We start from the raw sequence: 23,487 nt of genomic DNA on the forward strand, positions 1-23,487 counted from the left end.
ATCGAACAAGCGTCTATTGGGAGTGTCGCGGGTCCATTGGATAAATTTCGGACGGCTTATTTGTATTTTTCCCGCGCCGGCGGAAGTTCGTCTCCTGGACATCAATCGCAGGTAATAAAATCGGCTCGCATCAGTCGTCATTTGGCCAGAGTTATAAATGGATAAATTTTTTTTCTTTTTCTTTTTTTGTATTATTAATTTTTATTATTAATTTTGATTTTGATTTTTTGAAATTGGCTCGTCAAGCCGGCGCCGGTCAACTTGGCAGTCAATCGCTCTCGGAGGGGCAGATTGGACTTTGTCGAACGGTAAGACGGATATAGACTAAAATGGGCATGGCATAGAAGTAATTGGGCCAGCAACCGGCGCCGGCCGTTTCGCCGAACGCGTTGTTCATCTTCTCATTGGCATCCGCAGCCGTTCTGCTTCACGGAAGTTGGTATGCGTCGAATGCGCGCTTGCTTCTTCTTCTTCTTCCCTCTGCACTTTTCTTCTTCTTCTTGTTCCCTTCACTCGTTCGCTCACTTTCACTCACTCACCAGCTCACGCAGTCATTTCACTCATTCTGCTCCACATACTCTCTCTCTTCAACAACTAATTCTCTCTTACTCTTAAACACTCCCTCTCTATACCTCTCTCTTTCTCTCCCTCTCTACTCTTTATCTCTCGCTTTCGTTCTTCTTCCATCTCACTCCTCTCTGCTCTGCAATGCAAAATGTACACTTGCAATTTTAACTTCATGCTTTTCAAGCTGCCTTACGGCTCGCGTCGGCCTAAAGACGGCGCTGCAAAAGCAAAAGGAAGAAGAGTAAGGTGACACCAGAGGTAGTAGAAGCAATTTCATCACACACACATCTATCCACAAATCCATACATATATATACATGTGCACTAATTGGATCTATGACGCCGGCCAGTCGACCGATGGATGAATAACAAAACAGGCAGACTAGTGGGGCGTGGATTATTATTTCTTCTTGGGATGTGCAACTAGCTAGTGTCGTGTTGCTTCTGTGCATCTATTTTCTTTGTCACTCACCGATTACTGTTTCATTTTCATTTATTTTATTTTTTTTGCTCGCTTTTGTCATTCCATTCACAATCTGCGTCATTTATAGCATTTTTACGTATGCACATACACAAAAGCCATTTTTGAAGACCAATCACAGTGAAAACAGTAGAACAAACAAATAACAACAACAATTCACTTGCACAACTATTATATTATTATTTCATTTATGCACTGGTTTAAAAAACAAGCTTCAGTTTTAAAATCACATTTAAACGACAATCTCATCATCTTTTGCAAAACATACAATCAAACATCGGACAAAAGGAAACAACCACCCACCGCATGATAGTATTTGTGAAATTTGAAAAGCAATTCATTTATCATTAAATACATACAACAATAATAACTGTGTTAGGTTTGCAGAAAATTAACTTGAAATTAACGAGACTAGATGAAATACTCCAATCAATCCTACTCATCCGTATGGCATACTGTCATTCTACATCGCTAATATATATGAAGATTTTTAAAAAAATAACAATGCCCAATTCAACAATGCATTTGTATTCTCAGAGCAGAAATTTTTGATTTTTTTTTCTTCACTGACAATGAATATGTGTAAAATATTTGCCTCAATTTACCTTTATATAACAAACGTAAGACCCAAGCATATTTATCGATTAATTGATGCTTGGGAAATTAATCGCAAATGGAGGATACCTTTATTCTACAAAATTGAAACCAATTTTCAATTGTCAATGAAGCTACCTACATATTTTCACATCTGACAGCAACAGAGAAACCAACATCCATCCGTAAATGTTGCTTGCACACGATGATGATGAAAGTGAAGAATAAAATACTACCGCGGAAGAAAGCAATAAAAATAAATAAATATATATATATATCAAACCACTTTTAAATAAATTCACCAAAATCAACGATGGATTTGAAAAAAATAACTTTGTTTAAATGAAAATAAACACAAGATGAATAATTATTGCATTTGAAACAACAGCTGACAAAGAAAACAATAACAGCAGAGCCAAAAAACAAAACAACAAATATAGTAATACCACTTCAAATGATTACTTATTAATATTGCTTAATTGAAAAGTGATTTTAAAAAAAAAGAAGAAAACAAGCAATCTATTATTACCTTTTTAGAACACTTGAAGACGTTGCACTTGAACGTATTATTTGAACCGTCACGAGCGATGTAGCTGAAGATTTGCAAATCCTGTGAATCGTGCGACACGTAAAATACCCTGAAATACTTTCACATTGTGCAGATCATATTCACCGTGCAATCACCAAAAATAAATAAATAAAAACAAAATAAAGCATGCTTATTCGAAATGTTGAACCTGCTTTACGTAGGTAAGATAATCTGTTTAATTTTTAAAAAAATAGAAAAAATCTCACTTATATTTCATACGTAATATATAATATATAAATAAAACGTAAAAATAAGCAAAAAAGAAAAAAGAAGAAAAATGGCTTTACCTATAAATTGGGTGAAACATGACCAAACATTCACTTTCGTCCCAAACCCCGCGATGCTTCTTAAGAAGAATAAAAGAAAACAAAAAAACAAAGAAAACGTTAAATATTAATATAAATAAATAAATAAATAATTTGAAATATCAAAATATATAAGAAGAAACAAAAAGTACCTTTTTCCGCTTACGCATGATCACTTTGATTCCATCGATGGAAATGATCAAGTCGACCTTTTTCTTGCTTATACCGCGAGCTTTAAATTCATACTAAACCAACAGAGAAAAACAAAAAATACAAGATGAAAATTGTTGAAAAATAAAATTTACAAATAATAATAATAATTATTATTTTAATATTCATTATAATCATCAATAAATAATTCAACTCACCCTAACTCGACGCATGGCCGCAACAATTTCAATTCTGGTAGCAGGTCGAAACATTTCCATGCTTCCTATATACTGAAAATGGGAAGCATTAATTTAAAAAAATTTCATATGAATAATTTTTCATAAAATAAATAATAACACAATTGAACAAGTGCAACAAAAAGTGACTATTCTGAGTATATTGAAATTTCAAAAAAAAAGATTAATGTTCAAAATGCACAATAACATTGAAGAACAGATTGTGACTGATTGATTGATTGATTGATGTTCACAGAGAGCAATGGCAATAATAATTAATTCATAAATTACAAGCAAATTTGAATGGATTTTATCATTATCATACAACAGAAACTACATGTTGATCCGTGTAGCATGTACAATTTGCATAAGAGAGAATAAACAAAAAAAGAGCTGCATGCAACAAGTTGGTACAATTGAGACTCGTGAGAAGGACAACCTTTCGTGGTGGTGATGATGCTGACGAAATACTGTGCTCTAGAACACCAGTTGCAAACTTTTATTCTTCAAATTCATATATCTCAACAAATGGAACAGATTTATTAAACCGAGTGTGCGTACATTTTTTTTTGTCACAAGTATATTATAAATTCTGCGTTATCTGCTTTCTTCTACTACTACTACTACTACTGCTGATCATCATCATCATCATCATCATCATCATCATAATTGCATAATTCATCAATCAATACATTTCAACTGACGACGCCGAACAACAACGGCAGGTGATGCACTTGATCTGAGTTCCTTAATTGCACGGATAAATCAATGATGCTAATCAAATGCTTCGCAATGGAAAAAGAAAAAAAAAGTCTTTTTTCTCTCTTCAATCAGTTTGATGTTACAAGCGTAAAATTAAATCAAATATACAAATGCCCAAAATAGAGATGAATAAAAATAAAAATAATAGAAAACGTCAAAGTAATTACTATTCAAACTTTGTTAGAAGCAATTTGGTCAATCGAATACAAACCCAAAATACTACAACTACTGCGAAGCGATTGAACAATATTTTTTAAAAAAAATCAGTTTAATCATCACAAATCAGTGTTAAATTTGACAATACAGTTGAATTGTTTTTCAAAAAATCATATTCATATTCAAGAACCACCTAAAATGTTGTCCATTTGGCTTTATCAAAGTATAAATTAATTTACATAATGCAGTTAGTGGAGTTTTTAATTTTCGACGATGAATGTGAATGATGAAAATGAAAAATCGACACAACCAAATGCTATCGAAACACGGTGAATAATTTAAAATGTGATTATCGCAAATGCAAATCGTCGTTTGATGTTGAAGTTTTTTTCATTAGTAATTAATTTTCAACGTGGAGAAAAAAATATATTAATTTTTCTCCCAATATCCGAGAGTTTTTATATTTGTTTCCTATTATAAAGATATTAGCACGAAGAAAATAATTCACAGAGAAAAAGAGGTGATATTGGCGGCAAATAGCGCGCTTCGCTTTTGCTCAGCTTTTTGCAAGAGTAGCAGCAGCAGCAGCAGAGCTTTATTATTATTCATATTATACTCTTGGCTCTCCAACGGCGTTCGCCTGGCACCAATCACTGACATTTTGCACAACACACTCTTTTGCAACTTTCAAACAACTTTCCCAATTAATCATCACCACCTACCTACGCATGAAGCAAATTTGAATTTTTTTTCTCTCTTCTCCTCTGTTTCCATTTTCTTCTTATTCAATTACACTCATTCAATCTCAATCTTTCTATTTCGATTATATCTTCTTCAATTATTATTTTAAATTAATATTAGTAAAATACATTCATCGTTCATTTGCCAATATTTTCCCTTGATCTGTATGTCTTTCACTATTATTATTACTCAAACAAAGGGAAATTTGTCCAACGGCGGGTATAGTGTAACAATAATGAAAATTACAAGTGTAACAAAAATCATTTTCACAATTGACAATAATATATATATATATGTGTGTGTGTGTGTGTGTGGTTCGATGATAACACTTTTTAGAAAAAATCCAACGATGCTGATGACTGAATCAATCAAATAAATAAATAAATAAATAAATAAAAGCTCCTTGATAGCAGCAAATGACCAAATGAATATGCGTATATATATATATATATATATATATGCATGCTAAGCTGTTATGATTTTCGTTCGTTCGTGGTCGGTTCTGTTGTCAGCTGCTCTTGTTGAACGATGACAACGTGCGTGCTGTTGTTGATGAATAGCCGGCACCTCCGAAGTGCAAAGTTTGACTAAGCTTACGCGTGCCAGCGGTGTTCAAGCAGGCTGATCAAGCGAACAATCCGCCATAGTTTTGTCCCCTTTGAGCAGTTTGAATATATATATATTTCTTCACCATGCATAAGCATGAGAAGACAACAACAACAACAACAACATATAACTCTCTCAAGTCAATCTTATATCTATATAAATAATAATAATAATAATAAGATTGTCCATTTATTCAAATTGCACCACTTTTCTCCGTTCCAAGAACGCCTGATCCATGCTAGGCATCAAGCAAATTGCATCCATTCAAAATAGCCGACAAATTCAACAATCACACGCATACGTAGAAAAGCACACACGCACGCACACTTTAATTCTGAAACAGCAGCCAGGTCGGCTGCTTTCTCGACGTTCAATTTCGAACCACCGTCATTAGCATGAAAACAGCAATAATCAGTTCTTCAGTATTTGACAATTTATCAATCCAGATGAAAAAGTAGTATACCACACACCAACCACGTGGATATCAATTATAAAACTCTGCACTATAATAATAATAATTGATAATCACGGCAAGACAAACAACACTGGATTATTATTACTGATCACTGCCGGCAAAAGTTGCCACATCATGTAGATTTAATTGTTAAAAATTGCTGCAACGTTTTACAGAAGAAGAAAAGACGTAAGCGTAAAGCAAAACAAACCAAATCAAAAAAAATTTGTAAAAATGAAATCAATCGATCACCACCACCACCACCACTAGCGATCAATTGAAATCAAATTTGAATTAAAAAAATAGAAACATTATTAAATTTTACAAACTAACAAGTTTTACAAATTTTTTTCCTATAAAAATCCATTCAACAAACAAGCTCAACCAATGTCAAATCAAGCAACCACCAAGCAGCACCACGGATGATAAATTATCAACGTCTGATCATATCAAACGTGAATTCTTTCTTGTTTATTATTATTCTTATTCTTATTATTATTATAATATACATATCCATCCAGTGCAATTGAAACATTGCTCTTCTCACTATCGAAATCTCTTTCTCTTTCTTCTTCTTCTTCTTCTTCACACGAATTATTCTTTCAACTGAAATTCTGTTGTCCAATTTTTGACTGTTGATTAATTGTATAATTTTATGCAAAAATCCAAAACCAAAAAGAAAAAAATAGAAGTTTCCTTTTTTTTCTTCAAATGCAACATTTCCATTTTTTTCCATATCGACGCTCGTTCAATATGTTCTTCTAACATTTTCAAACGAAATTCTCAACATCGGAAGAAAAATTGAACTGAAAGTGAAAATTTGCATACGTTTCGACAACTTTTTGTCATTTCATTTTCTTTCCAATTCCATCCATTCAAATATACTCGAGATCAGTCGATGATACACAAACAAGAAAAGAAAAGAAAAAACAATTTTCTACTGTAAATTGATCGAAGTAATTAATCTATGCAAGAAAAGAAAACGCACCAACACACACAAACATGTAAAAAGTTGTGTGAAGAAAAAGAAAAATTAATTAAAGTGATCAACAATCCGATCTAATCGACAACTGATAACTGGGGATAATGCAAATCTGGGGTCATTTTTTTTCATTTGATAAAAAAGCAAACGCTTCAGAGTGGAACAAGGAAAACACAACGCGCAAGAGAACAAACATTATCTATCTATCGATCCAATTTTTCCAGCCTCTAATGGTCCTTCATTGTCGTTTGTCAGTTACTGAGTCAGTGAGTGAGTGAATTTTCATTTCAAAGTTGAACCTCGACCAGAATAATCAAATTTCATGATAATTTACCGAAATAAGAAACGAAGACCAAGATTACAAAAATCAAGAAGAAGAAGAAGAAGAAGAAAAAAAATCCTCATATTGTCATCAACAGTAACAAACAAACAATAAATAATATGCCTAAACAAGACAACAAGCAAACAGAAGTAAACAACAACAACAACAACAACAATGATGATGATAAAGAGAAAAAAACAAAAACAGACAACTAAACTGGCTTGCTTGCTTACCTTGGCTTCAAAATGAATTCCATGTTGAAAAGCGATTTCACTGTACAAAGGGATGCAGGCATCGTACGGGTCTTCGGAGATCGAATCGTACTGGCCATGCTTGTTTGGCATTTTAGCGCATACTGCGCGTCCGCGTGCGGCGTCGGGCGGGGTAGCTCAGGAAATGAAATACAGGCGACCGACTGACCCACTGACTAAGTGATGACCAAAAAATGACAAGCAACAAAAATCACTACACTTAGTCGATTAAAAATTAGACGTATTTTTGGAATTAAAATTTGCCAAAACCGATGGCTAACTGGTAATAGAAGAAAAAGTCAAATTTGGCCAATTGAAGTAATTATGCAGTAGTAGTAGTACTGTCTTTTGTTGTCGTTGTGGAATAATAAAATCGAATCTAATCAAATTGTACTGCTAATTGAGAACAGTGTTCCAGCAATAATATGGAGGCTTGTCGAGAGAGGTTCGTCGATTCGAACCGAAGGCATGAACCTTCTTCCAGCCCGGTCATGCCTAGCTGACAGCATCAATGCCGGCGCTGGCAACTTTTCGGGATCATTTTCCACTAAATACTAAAACACTAAACACACCGACTCTATCAATGGAGAGAACAAGGCCAAACCAAAAATAAAAGAGATGATCAGGGCTGATTTAAGCAAGGCTAACAAGCCTTGACGAGCTTTTGACGACAGATAGCGCTGTTGGCCAACAGCCAGCCAGCCAGCCAGCCAGCCCAGCCCAGCCCGATGCTCTGTGCCTCTCTGCAAGCGTCGCCACAGCTGCTTGCGTAAAGTTCGTTCGGATTTGGCCCCCCCTCCCCCTGTTTCCAACGTTTCGTTCAGTTACTTGCCTGCCTGCTATGCCTTCCTGCTTGCTAGCTTGCTCGCTTTACTCGCTTGCCTGCCTCTTGAACAAGTCGCTTAATCGAGCCGCGCGTCAGAGCAGCGAGCGGTTGGTTGTGTGGATGCTAAAGTGAAACGTGTAGAAGAAGCAACACATTCTCTATTCTCGTTCTTTTCTGCTCTTCTTATATTCACTATTTCTTTTTCTTTCTTTCCTTCTTTCTTTCTCTCACTGACTCTCTCTCTCTCTGTTTCCTTCTCACTCATTCATTCATTCACTCGCTCTTTCTCTCCCTGCTTCTCTGCCAACTCTTGTTCTCTTTCTTCGCCTGTTTCACAAATTTCTCCCTTTCTTCACTCATTTCTCTCGCATATTCTTTCTTTCTCTCTTCCACATCATCCACTCACTCCACTTCTTTTTTAACTTCTTCATGGACAAAACCATGCTCACCTTCGGTTAGCATATTAATCTTTTCTCCATTTCCATCACATCTTTTCATATTCTGTTCCCTTCCACTGCCACCAATCACTGTTGTTCTACAGTCATCTTTTCTTTTTTTTGTAATGCTTTAAGAAAACGTCAACCATGTAGCCGTTCAATTTATCTTCATCCAATCCATCGTCATTTTCATCATCACTAAACATATTCACCAATTAGAATAACGTTAAGAAAAAACATAATCAAATATGCAAGCAGGCAAGCAAAAAAAATTAAAAATAATAACCACTGTGATTCAGTATCTATATATATATATATACATATAAATAGACGGCGGAAGTTATAAACAGCTGTCTTACTAAACATAGCAAGAAATCAACTATTAATTGTGTTCATCTTTTAAGAAAATTCACCTCTCATATTCATTTATTACATACACCACAATTATTAACAAAACAAATTGTAAACGCTTCCACTTCACTTTTTGTTACACATCTGTCTGCGTGCATCTCTCAATATTGAAAAAAAACAAAATGCTGGCGTCATTTTAAACGTTCAATTAAATTATCATTCACAAATTTAAATATAAAAACAAAAAAAAACAATAACCATTCATCTCGATTTATCCATCCAATAATTTAACTAAATATACACACAACGTGGAATTGAACCACAATGGGCCATTTCATTCGCTTTTCTCTATTGTTGGATAAAATGAACTTTTACAAAAAAAATTACATTTCAACAATTTTAAAATTACAACAACAATACTTAAAAATAATTTGTTCATAATAATGCTTTGAATTAATTCAACGCTTACTACAATAATACAGTAGATAAAGATTTTCAAGTAAACATGATCGATGAAATGAAATGCGGAGAGAGAGATTGAAAATGCCAATTGTGTGAACAATAAATAAGCTGTACACTGACCCAAGTAATACAATATTGTGGAAAAGTTTTCCTAGACAATAATTGCGAACTTGTTACAGAAGCTCGGTCATGCGAAGGCAGAGTAAAACTCTCTTCTTGTCGTCCTTGTTGGCTGGCCATTCAACTGGGCGTGACGACCAAAAGCAAAATCATCCATGGTCACTGATCATTAATATTTTACCTGCCGCTCTGCTCGTCTACACTTCTGCTGCTGCTTATCCAACAACAAGTTTTACCATGCGCTCATCAGGGGTGGTGTTGGTTTTGCTTTTCATCCACTTCAACATCAGCGATAGCCAAATTGAAGCGCACAGTCTCAATTTGGCCTGCAATCCTGTATCGAATGAAATATGCTCGATAATCGACCATTCCTACTGTGACGCTTATGCTGGCAAATGTCGATGTCTGCCGAACTTTTTCCAAATGGACAACCAATGTTATCCCGGTAAATAACTTTCACTCCATCCATCCAATTGGCCAACAATATTCATTCATAATAATATATTATTAATATTTCAACTACTAATTGGCTTTTGTTTTCACTTTCCAGAGTTGAATTCACCGTGTACAACACCAGGAAAGCCGTGTCAAGGTTTAGCTGGTAGTATATGCGAATTGAAATCATCCAGATGCGCATGCGCCCAAGGCTACCGACAAGTTGGTCTGAAGAGATGCTTGAAATTCAGCTCCTCCAGCAGTCGACTGTTGATAAATCATACGGGACATCTGCTTGTGGAAAATTATCACCGACGACAAACTGACAATTTGGCCAAACATCCGACCCTCGGCAATGCGTGGGATTCGAATACCGTCAAGGCGATGTTCAACCGCTGGCTGCAACGTAATGCCAAACGGGCCAGAGAGCAATCGAGTAAGAATTATTTAGAAAACGAAAACAATGATAGAATTGAAAAACTTATAAATTCATCATTTGAAAACAACAATAAATTGTCCAATTTTTCTTCCAATTCTTAAAAATGGAAACTCAATTGATTATTTATGATAATACGAAAATATTTCAAAATTGATATGAAATTTGCCTTAAAGAACTTGGATCAAATTGCTCTGCGGATAATCCATGCTATGTGAAGCACAGTCATTGTAATGAACGTTCGGTTTGTGAATGCGATTATGGCTACAAGAAGGAAGGAGAAAAATGTGTTCCAGGTTGAAACCGAAATTCTAATTTGAAAATTTTACAAAGAAAATATACAATTGGAACACTTTCAGGATTAGGAAATACCTGCTTTCTACGCGGTAAAGCATGCTATAATGTTGTTCATTCTGTATGCAACGAAAAAAGGATATGCGTCTGCAGAGCCGGTTATGTGATGAAGAATGATACTTGTACCACAGAACTGAGTGAAATGACAATACCTGCTGTAGATTCTGTTGGACAGTCAGGTGACGTTTACTCACTTGGCTTCTTTCCAAGCACGTCGGTGACACCAGTAAATCTAGTACTTTGCAAAAACACTTGTCCAATTGAAAATGCGATGTGTTTGAAAGGATTTTGTCAGTGCATGCCAGGCTATGTAGCTTCGCAAGATAAATGCGTTTCACGTATGAAAATTCATCACCATAATACATAACGATCATTTCAAAATTCTTTCTTCTTCTTCTTCTTTTTAAGTATTAAAATTCAGTTCAAAATGCAGAAACGACGCTCACTGCCAAGATCCGAATGGACAATGTGTGAACAGTTATTGTGCATGCAAACCTGGTTTCATTCTGATCATCGATCGATGCCTTCCGAGTAAGTGTTACAAATTAATTATTACCATTACGAATTTCATATTTAAACAGACGAAAAAAATAGCAATCCGTTTTAAAACTTGAAGAATGCAAAAGAAGAAAACTCAGCACACTTTTAAACGAAGTCAATTTAACACTGATTATCACATACTGTAATGGAAATTATTCTAATCTAAAACTTTTCCCACCTAGCAATTGAAAATGAATTCCGTAAATATTACTGTATGTGAATGAAAATGAAAAATTTTCTTTTCAATATAAAAAGTAGACTTTAACATAAATTTGCATATATAAATGTATAAGTTCTGCTCTACAAAGCAAGTTTTTAAGATAATTTCCTATTCCTATCAATCTGAAATTGAACAAAACCAAAAACTGAAAACATTCCCAATCTCTGATGCACATGTTTGAATGAATGATTTCAAAATTAACTTACCTTATTTAAGCCGCTGGCAAAAGATGTTCATTAACGCTTCCGTGCGGTGTGCCTTACAGCTATTGTGGTGTAGATCACTTTTGTCACTGTTATGATGGCTATGTGCAGAAGAAAGACGAATGCGTGGAACCAGAAATGGAAAACGAATCGGTGCAAAGATTCCTCATCGCAGTTTAACACTGTCACAATTAACATTCACACCATTTTGTGAACGCTACTTTATATCGCTAATCTCACCGCATACAATTGAAAGTTGATCTTGACAGACGGTTTCCAACTTCCATATTTGCATCTGAAATATATACAAAATTACTGTACTTTGTTTCATTAATAAAAATTAATTCAATTACTTATAAATGAACAGTTTAACTGGATTTATAAAACGTTTTACTTAAACTTAAAATTATTTAATTACTTTTCAGCGAGTATCCAAAACAAAGGAAAAACTTTTCATAAAACAAAACAAACGTTCTAACTGTAATTACAGTATACCAAAATGAATTAATGTGTAAAAGTGATATATTATCATTGAACAGATAAAAAATATTCATTAAAAAAACAAATACTGCTTATATTTTAACTTTTAGTTTGCATTTTTTACATTCAATCATTTGTTTGAATGTTAATGCGCATGTAATCACTATTTTCACGCTGTTTATGTAAATTTTGTGCCGTTTGAAATGAATTGCTTGCAAAACAAACTTGACATATTCAAGTATTGTTCAAAAATAGACTGTGCTTCGGGTAAACAAATTCAAATTTCACATTGCGATAAATGATTCATTTAATGGATAAGTGTAATGAGAAAAAAAAACTTGTTCAACATAACAGTAAATGAAATCTAAAAACGATTATATCCAAGTCGGTTTCCCCATGTTGAGGCCAAACAGTCATCGAAGCTTGCATATTCTGATGGAAGAGTAGATGAATCGTAAAAATGTTCTGGATGTGTAAAATGGCTTCCTTCATTCAAAATGCAATTGAATTCCAAATCCTGAAAACAGTTTACAATTTTAAAAATGGTTTTTTTCTCAATAAACAACAATAATTAATAACAAAAGAATAGATATTATTAATAACAAGAAACGTGGATTTGTCAATATTTACCAATGGAATGTACATAGCTGACAGGCAAGTAAAGTCAGCAATCTCTTTGGATATCAAACAGCGTTCTAGGCAATTTTCAAAACTGCTTGCCTGCTCTGGAACTTGTCGAAGATGTGGATCCAAAACGAGAATTTTGTTCGACGCTCGATCTATTGCTGCTCCTTCACGACAATAAGAAGCAGCACGATCTTAAAATTACAACATTAAAATATGAACAATGTAGAACAATCAATTTGACAATTCTATAATAAAAATACCTTGAATACAAATACTACGAAAATGAATGACACTAGAATTGCGATGCATGACGTGATTTTGAGAATGTCGAACCACATCTATACCAGGACCTAAGTTCAATCGACACAATTTCGCTTCGGGTACAAAATCAGCCGAATAACAAAATATCAAGGAATCGTCAATTGCCTAAATGTATTATTCTTTTCATTTTCAAGCTATAAACTAAGCAAATGGCCAAGCAACAATTACACGGAAATTTTGACAATGAGTTAAACATTCTTCTTCGCTACTACAAGACTGGGAGATGTAGTGGCTAGCTTTGGATTGGGTAGCGTCGAAACGTTCAAAAATTACACGTGTAGTATTCGGGCATCGTCCTGTTGAAACGACAACAGTAAAATTTTAATATATACATGTTTAATATTTACTGAAATAAAATTACCATCAATAGAGGGTAGAACAGAAGCATCTTGGAACAGTTTTTGAGACAAACGTAAAAGTGGCATTTGGTCATCTTGTAAATGTAAAATTATAAAATACCACCACATAAGCAATGAAAAATAATTAAAATTCACTTACTGACACCACAGTCAGGATCAAGTTCGTAATAATTGTAGCCAATAAATCGAACACGTTTCGCCGTAGATGGTGTCAAGCCGGTCGGCGTGTACAAATCGCACACGCTGAAATAGCGCATGTAAAGAACGGCTGTACAACGTTCTCCGCTGGCATATTTGGCTTGCAAGCATCGATGCAAGCAGGCGGCTTCACTGAGAAAAAGCTGACGTTCCACAGCGACAACATTGGTGACAACGCAATTTCGACAACGCAAAAAGCATCGATTCACAACCTCACCAATGCCACCGACCCGCAATCGATTCACCTTGACACCATCCGGAAGTACGCCTGACTTCAAACCTGAACAATAATGCCAATTATAAATATTCAGAAATTGTGCAACGCAACCCACAACCAAACACGCATATTGTACTCAAATTAAAAATTATCCAAAGCTAAAACAACAATCACAAACAACTACAACTATCACTCACTAGTGATTCATTAAACAAAAATTTTTTTAACAATTACATACAAGTGGATATATAAAGTCTTTGTTCTAATACGATAGAGAAAATTTTAGATTGGCTATTAAATTGTCATTTTGTTCAAATGATTCAATTTGAATCTGAACAATTGAATTTATGCATAATAATTTGAAAATTACTTTTGAAAATCATTTACATGACATTGAAAGAAATGCAATGAAAAAACTGCACAAAAACTACATAATACAAATAACAGTTCTTCGTATCTTTCGATGTGAAATAAAACAATAGAACGTGATTATTAATAATAAATTTCAAAGAAAAACATACTTTTTATAGAGACAGATTTTTGAGCGTTGGCAGCGAAAAACAATGCCGTAAAAAATAACAAGATAGCTGCACAATGATAATATCCAGAGTTGGCAGAACCGCGCCCGAGCGACATGACTGTAAGAATGATAATATTCAAATGTGGAGGACGCTTGTAGAAATAGCTTTACGTTTCAAATGGAGCAAAACGAAAGTGTCGTCAGTGTAACGCTTGGCCTGAGTTGACCAAGCCGCTAACAGGCACCGAGAGGTTGGGTCGATTTCGTCCAATATTACTTTCCCACTTGGCACTGCTTACAAAAGCACGGCGCCAACGACAACCAATATCTTCCGTGCCAATTGGACAGATCAAAAGCAAAACTAATTGCATGACACAATGTTAAGTTTCAAAAAAACAAACAAACAAACTGAACCACAAACAACACAATATATTTAAAATACAAACCATGCTTTTTTCCACACTGTTCATGAAGCATCGGGTTTAATGAAATTTAAATATAAAGCAGTCAGAAAAAAAACAGGCTATAGGACGCAATTTGATTTTTGGTTTTCCTCTTTTTTATGAATTTCAATAGCAATTAATAATTCCTTTGTAATATTTTTATTGTAACCTGCGCAGAAATGGAAACAACGGAAAGGACAGTAACCTTTGGAAAATGGCGAATACTGTGGCCAGGTAACACTGAATGAACAACCTCAATGTCAGAACTAAACAAATATTCAAAATGAAACACAAACAAACATTTGCATAAAATCATAACAAATCCATTTGCAAATGAGGTAAACTGTTCAATTTGAGGTAACAATGAACAAAACAAATGACTAAAACAAAGAATACTTACCAAGAGAGGTGGTTACTTTTAAAAGCATAACTCTTCACTTCTACTCGAAAACGAAGAGTAAAAATAAAGAAAAAAAAACAGACTTTTCAAATGATAAAATCACAACCATAAACATTTACTGCGTACGATTATAAAATTGAAACTGAAGAACAATTTTTTCAAAATTTGGACCAGACTTGAAGATTATTTAAAACAGAAGGTAATCATAAAATATGAACGAAGAAAAGTGGAAAAGAAATGATCACAGATCGAACAAATTGTGATGTTATTACACAGTTGAACAGAATGAAAGATCACTTTACTGCAGTTGGGATGAGGCTTTTGATTGAGACAAAAATCAGATATCTGGAACTTCAACATATCATTCCAGTTTTCTTCTAAATAAGGCGACAACAAATTATTAAAGAGACAAAACAAAATCTTCATTTTGAATAAAACAATTAAAAACTTATATGGTCCAAATTTCATCATTTTTCAGGCAATAATTATTACTTTCGAGTTGAAATTTTATGCAAATAAGCAATGAAAAAAAAATATATTCACATTTGAAAAGTTTTACTTACCCCAACCAACGTAAATTGGTCCAAAACTGCCGCAAGTTCATCCATATTGTATTGGTTGAGTACGTAGAATGATTTCAAATCCATCTCGTGCTTCAAAGCACAATTCAAACAGTACACAATATATTTATCTTCATGTGGCAATACAAAAAGAATATTAAATACTTCAACCTGTTAAAAAACATATGTAATAATTTTGTGAATATCATATGACAAAAATTATTGACAACATTTCAACTTCAAATAATAATAATAGAGTAAGTAACAGGTATTTTTTATACCTCACAAACACAGCAATAATGAGAATTTTCTCCTTCGATACGCGGATGATGTTTCAACTCTTTTCTCAGTCGTTCGCAAACATAATCCAAAACCATCTGACAATATGCAATAGATTGGATAAGGGTTTTTCTAAAAATGAATACACAAAAAGGAATATTTACAAAAAAAAATTAAAATTGTTTTTTCAATCTTACCGAACCATTTCGAATAATGTCTTGTCGCTGAATCGGATATTGCGAGCAAGTTGCCAAGATAGATGAATCAAAGGCACCAACGACTTGTAACTATTCAACTTGTTGAATTCATACCGCTCAATTGCGAGTTGATACTGCGACGCAGTCAATGGACCAACATTCCAGGCAATATTATTACACCAGCCCTAAAACATTTCGTTAAAATTTCATTAAAAAATTTATTGGAAAAGAAAACGCGTATTCATATACAACAGTTATATATTCCACTTACTGTTGAATGTACCCAATGAACAGTTCCCTCTCCTATCCAAACAACATCGCCAGCTTTTTGCGTGAATCGGTATAATGGTATATTATTTTCATACAAATCCTCCAACGATGGCCACCATGAACCGCGCAGAAAATCACATTTATTACTAAATAAATATTTTCGATTATCACGATTCTCTTCAGAAACAAAAAAGCATGCTTGGAAAAAAAATAAATTAATTAATCACTTTTCGCAAATTGTCTTTACAGCATCCCAGTATTCGTAAGGAACGGCAAACCATTCGCATTCACCAGGACCAATGTTAATATTAACACCAGCAAAATTGTTATTCTCTTGATGACCAGGAGTTCTAGCGCCGGGTACCTGAAGAAATGATCAATTCATTGACTGATCAATCATCAATTACAAAACCAAATCTGTATAAAAAAATTAAAAACATACTTTCATATAAAGTTGTACAGTGTTCATACCAAGCACAACGTGACCAAGATGTGACAAAAGATTGCAGCTAGAGTAAACGCGACAAAAGGAGGGTAATTTGTTCAATTCCTGTCAAATTCAAAATAATTTTCACAAACCATTTTTCAAAATTCAAATTTTATTTGTACTTTGAGTTGAAGATGCCACTTTCGTTCGTCGGACAAATCTACGTTCGTTCCAAACTTTACTACCTTTTTCAGTGCGACATCTTTTTTCCGTTTCGAAGAATTGCATTCCACATCACCCTCACGTTTCATTTTCTCTTTATCATCCTAAATTATTCAAATTTCATCTCAAAGCAAATGCATTTTAAACAACAACTACTTTCAGTGCATTTTGGAAAGACTGAAGCTGATAAGCGGCGTATTTTCCCACTGTAGTATAGGACGGTTGACTTCCACACTGCCAAGTCACATTACCCTGCGAATCGACATTCACGTCGGATGCTTGCAAATATTGGGTACGCAATTCCACTTGTTGATTAGCAGCTTCGGCTACGATGGTTTTTGTGGAAAAAAGACTCAGGTCCATTTTCAACGCTGACGTCAAGCCGCGAATCACAACGATTGGCTGTTGATAGCAGAAGCGTTGCAATTCCAACGATGATGCATCTTTTTTCGTATCAACAACAGTACATGGAGTCGTCAGTAATAACTAAAATTAGAAAAAAATATACAATACCTAAACAAGAAGCAATAATTTAAACAGTGAAAAAACTAACTGCATAATTTTACTTTCACAGAAATGAAGTTTTCCTTAATAACAATCATATCAATTATAATTTAATATTTTCCCTTTTGATTCCTCAAACAAAGCTACTTACTGCTGTTAAGTTAGCATTAAAATTTTAAACACTAATATAAAACTTTAATTTCAAAAACAATAATAACGCATACCTTATCTTTAGGCAAGTTTCTATTGCACGTCGGTGGTTGAGGAGGCAACACATTCTCCTCATATACTGATTTGCATCTGCCCAAGTTGCGCTGCTTACATATCTGGAATATTTCATTACTAGAAATGCTACAGGGGACGTTTAAAGGGGCGGTGAGACTCAAACACGACGGAGGAGGTTCAGCAAGAAAGGCTGGTCTATCAGAATTCACAGAGTCCTAAAAAAAAGAAAATCACACTGACACTATAAAAATGGAATAAATAAAACTTGAAAATTACCTGAATTGTAACAGGAGTAGAAAAGAGCACATTTGTCGGTATAATAGGGTCATTTTTGTCTATACGAGCTTTATTTCTATTATCTGGCTCAAGGCAACTGTTTGTCAAGTCTTCTTGATCAGTAAAACCGAGAAAAGCTTGCAAATCTTCTTGGGTAACTTGTGGCAAGTCACTTAAAGGAGATGTGCGCATGCCAATTTCAGTGCTTGTAATTGGATCCACGTTCACAGTCTCCTGAGATCTCGATACATTGTCCTTAAGAAAGGATGTTAAAATATATTTGGGCAAAATTCTCTTTAAACCTCCTCATCTCGTTGTTGTTCCCTTTGCTGCTGAAAATGTTGAGTAAGCGCGTGTGTTTCTTGCAGCTGGCGAAGAGTCAACATCTGATGAGGGTTCAATAAAGCCTATAAAAATTGACGCTGATTTTTGAGTGACGGGAAAATTGTTCAAATTAAATTCCAATAATAACAATAATACACAGTTATAATGAGAATCAAATTAATAATAATACTTGATTTTGCGATAAAATATGCATCATCTGTATCTGCTGCGAATTGAGGGAAGGAAGAGCGCCATCTTCACTCTAAATGCATGTTTTTTATTTAAGAAAGTGCGAACTTTTGCGGATGTGCATAATGTTGGAAAAAGGTAATGAAAAAATTACCTCATTCAAACCAATACCGATCAAACTTCCTTTCAAATACATGTCAATTCTTTGCTATAATTACAATAATAAATTGTGAAAAATTTAAAATAATTTCGCAATAATTTTATAAAATTACTCTTTGATATCCATTTTGACGATCCAGAAGTTGTGCCGGAATCGGTAAACGGGATACATCTTCAATGTTGGGTAACAGAGGTGCACTCTTGCTAGAATAAAAAAAATCAAAGTAAAAAATTACAAATTATGATTTTCGTCAATTTCACCTGTTTTCACCATCCACAGAAACTTTGGTTCTACCTTTCAACTGTGTCTCCAAAAATTCAATTCGATCAAACAAGGCTTGATTAATTTCTGAAAAATAATGCCTGAAAACTGCATAAACAGGAAGAAAAAAGCAATTCAATACGAACTGGATTTCAATTTGAGAGCATTTTTGTAACACTTCAAAGCGTCGTTTAGCTGAAAATATTGCTCGTACAAAAGGCCAAGATCAATCCACGCCGGCGACAAGGAATCATCAAGCTGAATTGCACATACAAATGCTTGCAAAGCATCAAACGGTTGCTGCTGTTGTTGGTAAAGAACTCTGAAAAAAGTCTTGCATCAATAACTAACCAACCAACTAACTAACTGAAACAGTAAAATTATTATTTTCTAAACAATCAAATCATTATTCATAATTTTTCAATTAAGAATTATGAAAACAAAATAATAAGCGTTACCCAATTGAGCACCAAATATCAGCGTTGGATTCATTTTTGTCGATGGAATGTCTGTACGATAGGAATGCCTCATGGGCGCGTCCTGCTGCTGAGAAGCATCTGAAAACAAAATAGAAAAACATCAGTTAAAATTACAATACAATTCATTAAATAATAAATTTACTACGCTTTAAAAAAATATTTAAAGATAAATGAATAAATACCTTCCTAAGTAATAATGACTTCGACCAGATGTAGGATCTGCTTTCAAAGACTGCTGTAAGCAATTAATAGCTACGCTTATCCGATGTGCTTTATCACCAAAGCTTTCTTCACGAAAAAAAAGCCAACCTAAAAAATGAAACGAACTGCAATCAACAAACGCAGGATAATAAAGGAAACAACATCTCACCCAACTGGCGCAACAATGATGCTCTCAGTACTGGAGACACTACCTGAGAAGATTGCAACAGTGACTGATATTCAGAATGTGCTTTTTTCAAATCACCCTGAAAAAAATAAATTATTATTCTATTTAAAAAAATAAAATTATCTTGAATACTGACCTTTAACTCTATACAGTGAGCTATGTGAAAACGAACTGAAAATACAAAACTTCTTTAAATAATAATAATATCTGAAATATTTAATATTGGATGTAGTTCTACTTTCTGCTTTGGAAAATATAGTGGGATTTGGATCAACGAAAGCGAGTCTCAAATTCTACAAAAAAATTCATAATTAACATTTTATCTGTAATTTTTTGAAATTACTTTGATTGCTAAATCAAAACTGTGTAACGCTTTGAAAGCCAAACCCAAACGAATATTCACTTCCGCTGCTTTGCAAAAATTTGGAAATAGATAAAGGAGACGTTGAAAAACTTCCGTGGCGCTAAAAACAATCTTACTGTACGTCGAAGGAAAAATAATAAATCTAGCATACCTTTTGTGGATATTAAAGTGAAAATATACTAATCCCAGACCATATAAAAATGGAGCATCCTATAGATAAAACAGTGCAACAGTTTTCTATATAATAAAATAAAACACCAACCTTCCAATATTCTGCTTTGCATTCATAAAAACGCTGATAGGCTGACAATGCTAAAAATACGCAGTGCATCAAAAATTAAATAAATAAAATATCCTGGAATCTAAACCTTTAACAAAATCATGAATCAACAGATTCAGATGACCCAATTTGAGCAATACTTCGCAAAGAAATCGATTGTCCGTTTCAACCGCAGCATCGGTTGAACGTTGAATTTCTTCAAGTCTCTGTTCGTAAAACTTTAATGCCTATAAAAGATCAATTACAAAAAAATTGTTTAAAAAATTTCCGACCCTACTTTAATAACCAATCGCCTCTCAAATATCTTCTCTGGGTGTACAAGATTAAGGCAACCAAATTCTGTGCTGAAATGTAAAAAACGCATCATAATGATAACTCCAATGATTCAACAATAAGTCCATCTCTAACGTGAAGCTAATTCTCAAAATGCATGATCATTCACTATATCACTAGAATATCAGATTTATATCTCGATATCACTAGAATAGTAATAAACAAGTAACATAGAATATGCATATTCACATATAAAATGCCAAAAGTTATCTTGAGTATTACATACGGTAGTAATATATTCTTCTTGTGCATCCCGGCAAAATTTTCAAATTTAAATTAATATGCAAAATTTATTTAAAATTTCATTATTAATAATACTGACATAATTTAACAAAAATTAGTAATAGTAAATGCTTTTCTTCGGTTACGTAGGAATTATCCTCTGTGTTGGTCATGTATGCTAAATTAATAAGACCACCGATGTACATTGTCATTTCATTCCATATGTTGAAGAATATGCATATCATTAATAAAAATTATGTGCGCGGCAGACAACTGCTTATTTTTCCAACAAGATGTTGAGAGTTATGCATGCGCTTCTGCACGATGAACATTATGCATGGATTATCAATAATTATAACCATTTGCAAGCAGAAAACCTTAAAAATGAAAGGAATGATCTCATGCGCAACATGCAAATCTGTTTGAAATATTACTTGTAGCATGAATTAACATATTATCATAGTGCACATGAAAAAGTATCGGCGAAATTTTTAATTTGGAGAAAATTGCATTTGGCATGATGCAAATATTTGACTAATCTGCTTCAGCCTTTCCAAGCCTTACAGTTTGCACTAGACTTTCTTTTGAGAAACAAATATTCTTTATAAACTAAAATACTGAAAATTTTCAGAAACTGCAAATTTTATTCAATTTAAACAAAACTAACGTAACAAAGGTGCATTATCTTCCTGAATTTGAAATCAAAACTGCCTCATCAAATGAATGAAATTCCAGGAAAAACAAATTTGCATTCATAATCGCAGTTCAAAAAAACACATTGTTGCTGACGGAATAAAAGATGGACGTTGTCCTTGACATGTTTACCAGAAAATCCCTCTGTTCGCCATATGTGCACATTTATGAACCCCATTTGCAAACAGGAAGCAGACCCCATAATCACCTCAAACATGGGAAAATAAAACTGATTTGTTATCTATGAATCGCCTTCTTACTTATTCTTTTTCTAACAGCAATTTTTTCATTTAATGCAGAACTTTTATTAAATAAAAATATCTTAGATAAAAGAAATCAAGTAACTATTTGTTTAAATACTGAACTCAAAACAGCTGCAAATGATGAATGCAGCCGTGATGAACACGCGTGCTAATGATGAAAAAATATTTGCATAAAGGAAATATTAACGAAAATGAACATTTTATACTTATTTTTCCTTTTTTCATTTTCTTATTTATGCTTATTTTTACTAAAAAGTCAAAATATTCCAACCTGTCCATGGTTTCCAGTCGGCGAGCTTCTTCGTGCGTGAATACCGTTTGGCAACAATTAGAATCATCCATTTCACCTGTAAAAAATAAAATATTTGTAAATTTAATCAAATCATTTACATATTATCCGAATTTTCAGTAACAAAGCACTGCAGATTATGCACATCTAAAAAATACATATACAACTTTTAACTGTCAAACGAATGGTTTGTGCTGGCCATACTGAATGGATATACCAAGGTCAGCAGACGCGCATGCTGGTCCACAGTGAGAAATCAATAGGTTTGTACGGATCAAGCTGAAGAAACATACAGTATGCAAACAAGAAATGCACGTTCAACTTTGAATAAATTATTCAAAAAATTTCAAGAAAAAAAATAATTAAATCAAGTTCGTTTGCTTGAAATACATATTGTGTAGACAGATTTTACTAAATGCAATATTGTTAGAACTGCAGTGCATTATTCTTATGAATGGTACAAAGATTAAACTCGCAGTATAAGGAGGAAAGTAAGCTTTTTCAGTTTAAAATGATGAAAGAACAAATGCATAGATATTAAAAGAAATGTATTTTCCAATATTATATAAATAATATTATATCATAGTCTCAAAAAGTAATTATGTTCCAGTTTTATATGGTAGTTCAGATGATTAAAATGTTCCAAAACCCAGCTGTTAACGATCATACATAACAGATTAAATAGATTTTTAGTAATATAAAAGTCTTAGAATAAAATGTTTCCAAAGGGAATTGTTTGACAATGTTATAATTTCTTAACTACAATCATAACCGCAAAAGCTATCCTGAAAAACGAAAAGTTTAGCGGTTTCTTTTTTAGCTGATTTATGTAAAAAGAAATAACATGTCGGTTTATATAAAATTTAATTTAAAGCAATAAAAACATATATTCATAAATTAAATTCAAGTTTAAACGGCATTAAACAAAACTTAATTCGAAGTATCTGATTTATGCCTGTGCATCACATTCACTGTAGAAAATCTATTGGAACAGCAAAGTGGCGGGTTGTTTCACATTCTTTATGTTTGTATTTAAATTGCACAAGTAACCTGTAAATTGTTCCTGAGAGAGGTGACGGTATTGGAATAAATTAAAGAGCTGTAGGTTTATTAATTGGGGAACATTAGAAGCTGCTCA

At 33.6% G+C, this 23,487-nt stretch overlaps 5 protein-coding genes across 5 annotated transcripts; 1 reads left to right on the plus strand and 4 right to left on the minus strand.

Moving 5' to 3' along the window:
• Window positions 1-1,684: 1,684 nt before the first annotated feature.
• Window positions 1,685-3,484, minus strand: Tsp_03326 (carboxyl- PDZ ligand of neuronal nitric oxide synthase protein). Its single transcript, XM_003379622.1, has 7 exons — window positions 3,470-3,484; window positions 3,259-3,417; window positions 2,904-2,975; window positions 2,688-2,780; window positions 2,518-2,576; window positions 2,171-2,279; window positions 1,685-1,738 (listed from the first exon to the last, which is right to left on the minus strand). Exons 1-7 carry the CDS (start codon window positions 3,482-3,484, stop codon window positions 1,685-1,687), a joined length of 561 nt encoding a protein of 186 aa, XP_003379670.1.
• A 5,976-nt stretch (window positions 3,485-9,460) lies between these two features.
• Tsp_03327 (EB module family protein) lies at window positions 9,461-12,082 on the plus strand. Its single transcript, XM_003379623.1, has 7 exons — window positions 9,461-9,836; window positions 9,942-10,262; window positions 10,439-10,558; window positions 10,622-10,954; window positions 11,025-11,147; window positions 11,593-11,753; window positions 12,005-12,082. Exons 1-7 carry the CDS (start codon window positions 9,461-9,463, stop codon window positions 12,080-12,082), a joined length of 1,512 nt encoding a protein of 503 aa, XP_003379671.1.
• A 341-nt stretch (window positions 12,083-12,423) lies between these two features.
• Window positions 12,424-14,417, minus strand: Tsp_03328 (putative PAN domain protein). Its single transcript, XM_003379624.1, has 4 exons — window positions 14,303-14,417; window positions 13,506-13,844; window positions 12,690-12,877; window positions 12,424-12,576 (listed from the first exon to the last, which is right to left on the minus strand). The coding sequence occupies exons 1-4, from the start codon at window positions 14,415-14,417 to the stop codon at window positions 12,424-12,426; spliced, it is 795 nt and encodes a 264-aa protein (XP_003379672.1).
• An 84-nt stretch (window positions 14,418-14,501) lies between these two features.
• Tsp_03329 (putative tetratricopeptide repeat-containing domain protein) lies at window positions 14,502-20,913 on the minus strand. Its single transcript, XM_003379625.1, has 29 exons — window positions 20,836-20,913; window positions 20,638-20,776; window positions 20,532-20,581; window positions 20,421-20,479; window positions 20,249-20,369; window positions 20,144-20,198; window positions 20,042-20,076; window positions 19,888-19,984; window positions 19,700-19,826; window positions 19,497-19,595; window positions 19,185-19,360; window positions 19,038-19,125; window positions 18,890-18,980; window positions 18,772-18,825; window positions 18,619-18,690; window positions 18,407-18,511; window positions 18,105-18,359; window positions 17,828-18,043; window positions 17,256-17,585; window positions 17,060-17,203; window positions 16,893-17,000; window positions 16,678-16,814; window positions 16,452-16,596; window positions 16,181-16,365; window positions 15,986-16,115; window positions 15,708-15,875; window positions 15,447-15,564; window positions 14,914-14,997; window positions 14,502-14,662 (listed from the first exon to the last, which is right to left on the minus strand). Exons 1-29 carry the CDS (start codon window positions 20,911-20,913, stop codon window positions 14,502-14,504), a joined length of 3,627 nt encoding a protein of 1,208 aa, XP_003379673.1.
• A 725-nt stretch (window positions 20,914-21,638) lies between these two features.
• Tsp_03330 (hypothetical protein) lies at window positions 21,639-22,792 on the minus strand. The gene is made up of 6 exons (XM_003379626.1): window positions 22,740-22,792; window positions 22,567-22,628; window positions 22,310-22,407; window positions 22,158-22,208; window positions 21,880-22,005; window positions 21,639-21,713 (listed from the first exon to the last, which is right to left on the minus strand). Exons 1-6 carry the CDS (start codon window positions 22,790-22,792, stop codon window positions 21,639-21,641), a joined length of 465 nt encoding a protein of 154 aa, XP_003379674.1.
• Between the last annotated feature and the right edge of the window lie 695 nt (window positions 22,793-23,487).

The sequence above is a fragment of the Trichinella spiralis genome (genome assembly GCF_000181795.1).
Source record: "Trichinella spiralis strain ISS 195 chromosome Unknown Scfld2, whole genome shotgun sequence".
Taxonomy (NCBI): Eukaryota; Metazoa; Nematoda; class Enoplea; order Trichinellida; family Trichinellidae; genus Trichinella; species Trichinella spiralis.

What these genes read in the sequence shown, in the direction of transcription:
- Tsp_03326 (XM_003379622.1), bottom strand. An exon ending in CGGCCATGCGTCGAGTTAGG is followed by an intron (nt 2,781 to 2,903) that starts GTGAGTTGAATT and finishes CTGTTGGTTTAG; the next exon opens with TATGAATTTAAAGCTCGCGG. An exon ending in TCATGCGTAAGCGGAAAAAG is followed by an intron (nt 2,577 to 2,687) that starts GTACTTTTTGTT and finishes ATTCTTCTTAAG; the next exon opens with AAGCATCGCGGGGTTTGGGA.
- Tsp_03327 (XM_003379623.1), top strand. Translation starts at nt 9,461, where the DNA reads ATGCGAAGGCAGAGTAAAACTCTCTTCTTGTCGTCCTTGTTGGCTGGC. An exon ending in AGGAGAAAAATGTGTTCCAG is followed by an intron (nt 10,559 to 10,621) that starts GTTGAAACCGAA and finishes GAACACTTTCAG; the next exon opens with GATTAGGAAATACCTGCTTT. An exon ending in CATCGATCGATGCCTTCCGA is followed by an intron (nt 11,148 to 11,592) that starts GTAAGTGTTACA and finishes ACCTTATTTAAG; the next exon opens with CCGCTGGCAAAAGATGTTCA.
- Tsp_03328 (XM_003379624.1), bottom strand. Translation starts at nt 14,417, where the DNA reads ATGTCGCTCGGGCGCGGTTCTGCCAACTCTGGATATTATCATTGTGCA. An exon ending in TGATCCTGACTGTGGTGTCA is followed by an intron (nt 12,878 to 13,505) that starts GTAAGTGAATTT and finishes TGTAATTTTAAG; the next exon opens with ATCGTGCTGCTTCTTATTGT. An exon ending in CAGCTATGTACATTCCATTG is followed by an intron (nt 12,577 to 12,689) that starts GTAAATATTGAC and finishes AACTGTTTTCAG; the next exon opens with GATTTGGAATTCAATTGCAT.
- Tsp_03329 (XM_003379625.1), bottom strand. Translation starts at nt 20,913, where the DNA reads ATGCGTTTTTTACATTTCAGCACAGAATTTGGTTGCCTTAATCTTGTA. An exon ending in ATATTTTATCGCAAAATCAA is followed by an intron (nt 18,512 to 18,618) that starts GTATTATTATTA and finishes CAATTTTTATAG; the next exon opens with GCTTTATTGAACCCTCATCA. An exon ending in AAAGCCTCATCCCAACTGCA is followed by an intron (nt 14,998 to 15,446) that starts GTAAAGTGATCT and finishes TCTGACATTGAG; the next exon opens with GTTGTTCATTCAGTGTTACC.
- Tsp_03330 (XM_003379626.1), bottom strand. Translation starts at nt 22,792, where the DNA reads ATGCACTGCAGTTCTAACAATATTGCATTTAGTAAAATCTGTCTACAC. An exon ending in TGGAATATTTTGACTTTTTA is followed by an intron (nt 22,209 to 22,309) that starts GTAAAAATAAGC and finishes TTTCATCATTAG; the next exon opens with CACGCGTGTTCATCACGGCT. An exon ending in TATTCCGTCAGCAACAATGT is followed by an intron (nt 21,714 to 21,879) that starts GTTTTTTTGAAC and finishes TCAGTATTTTAG; the next exon opens with TTTATAAAGAATATTTGTTT.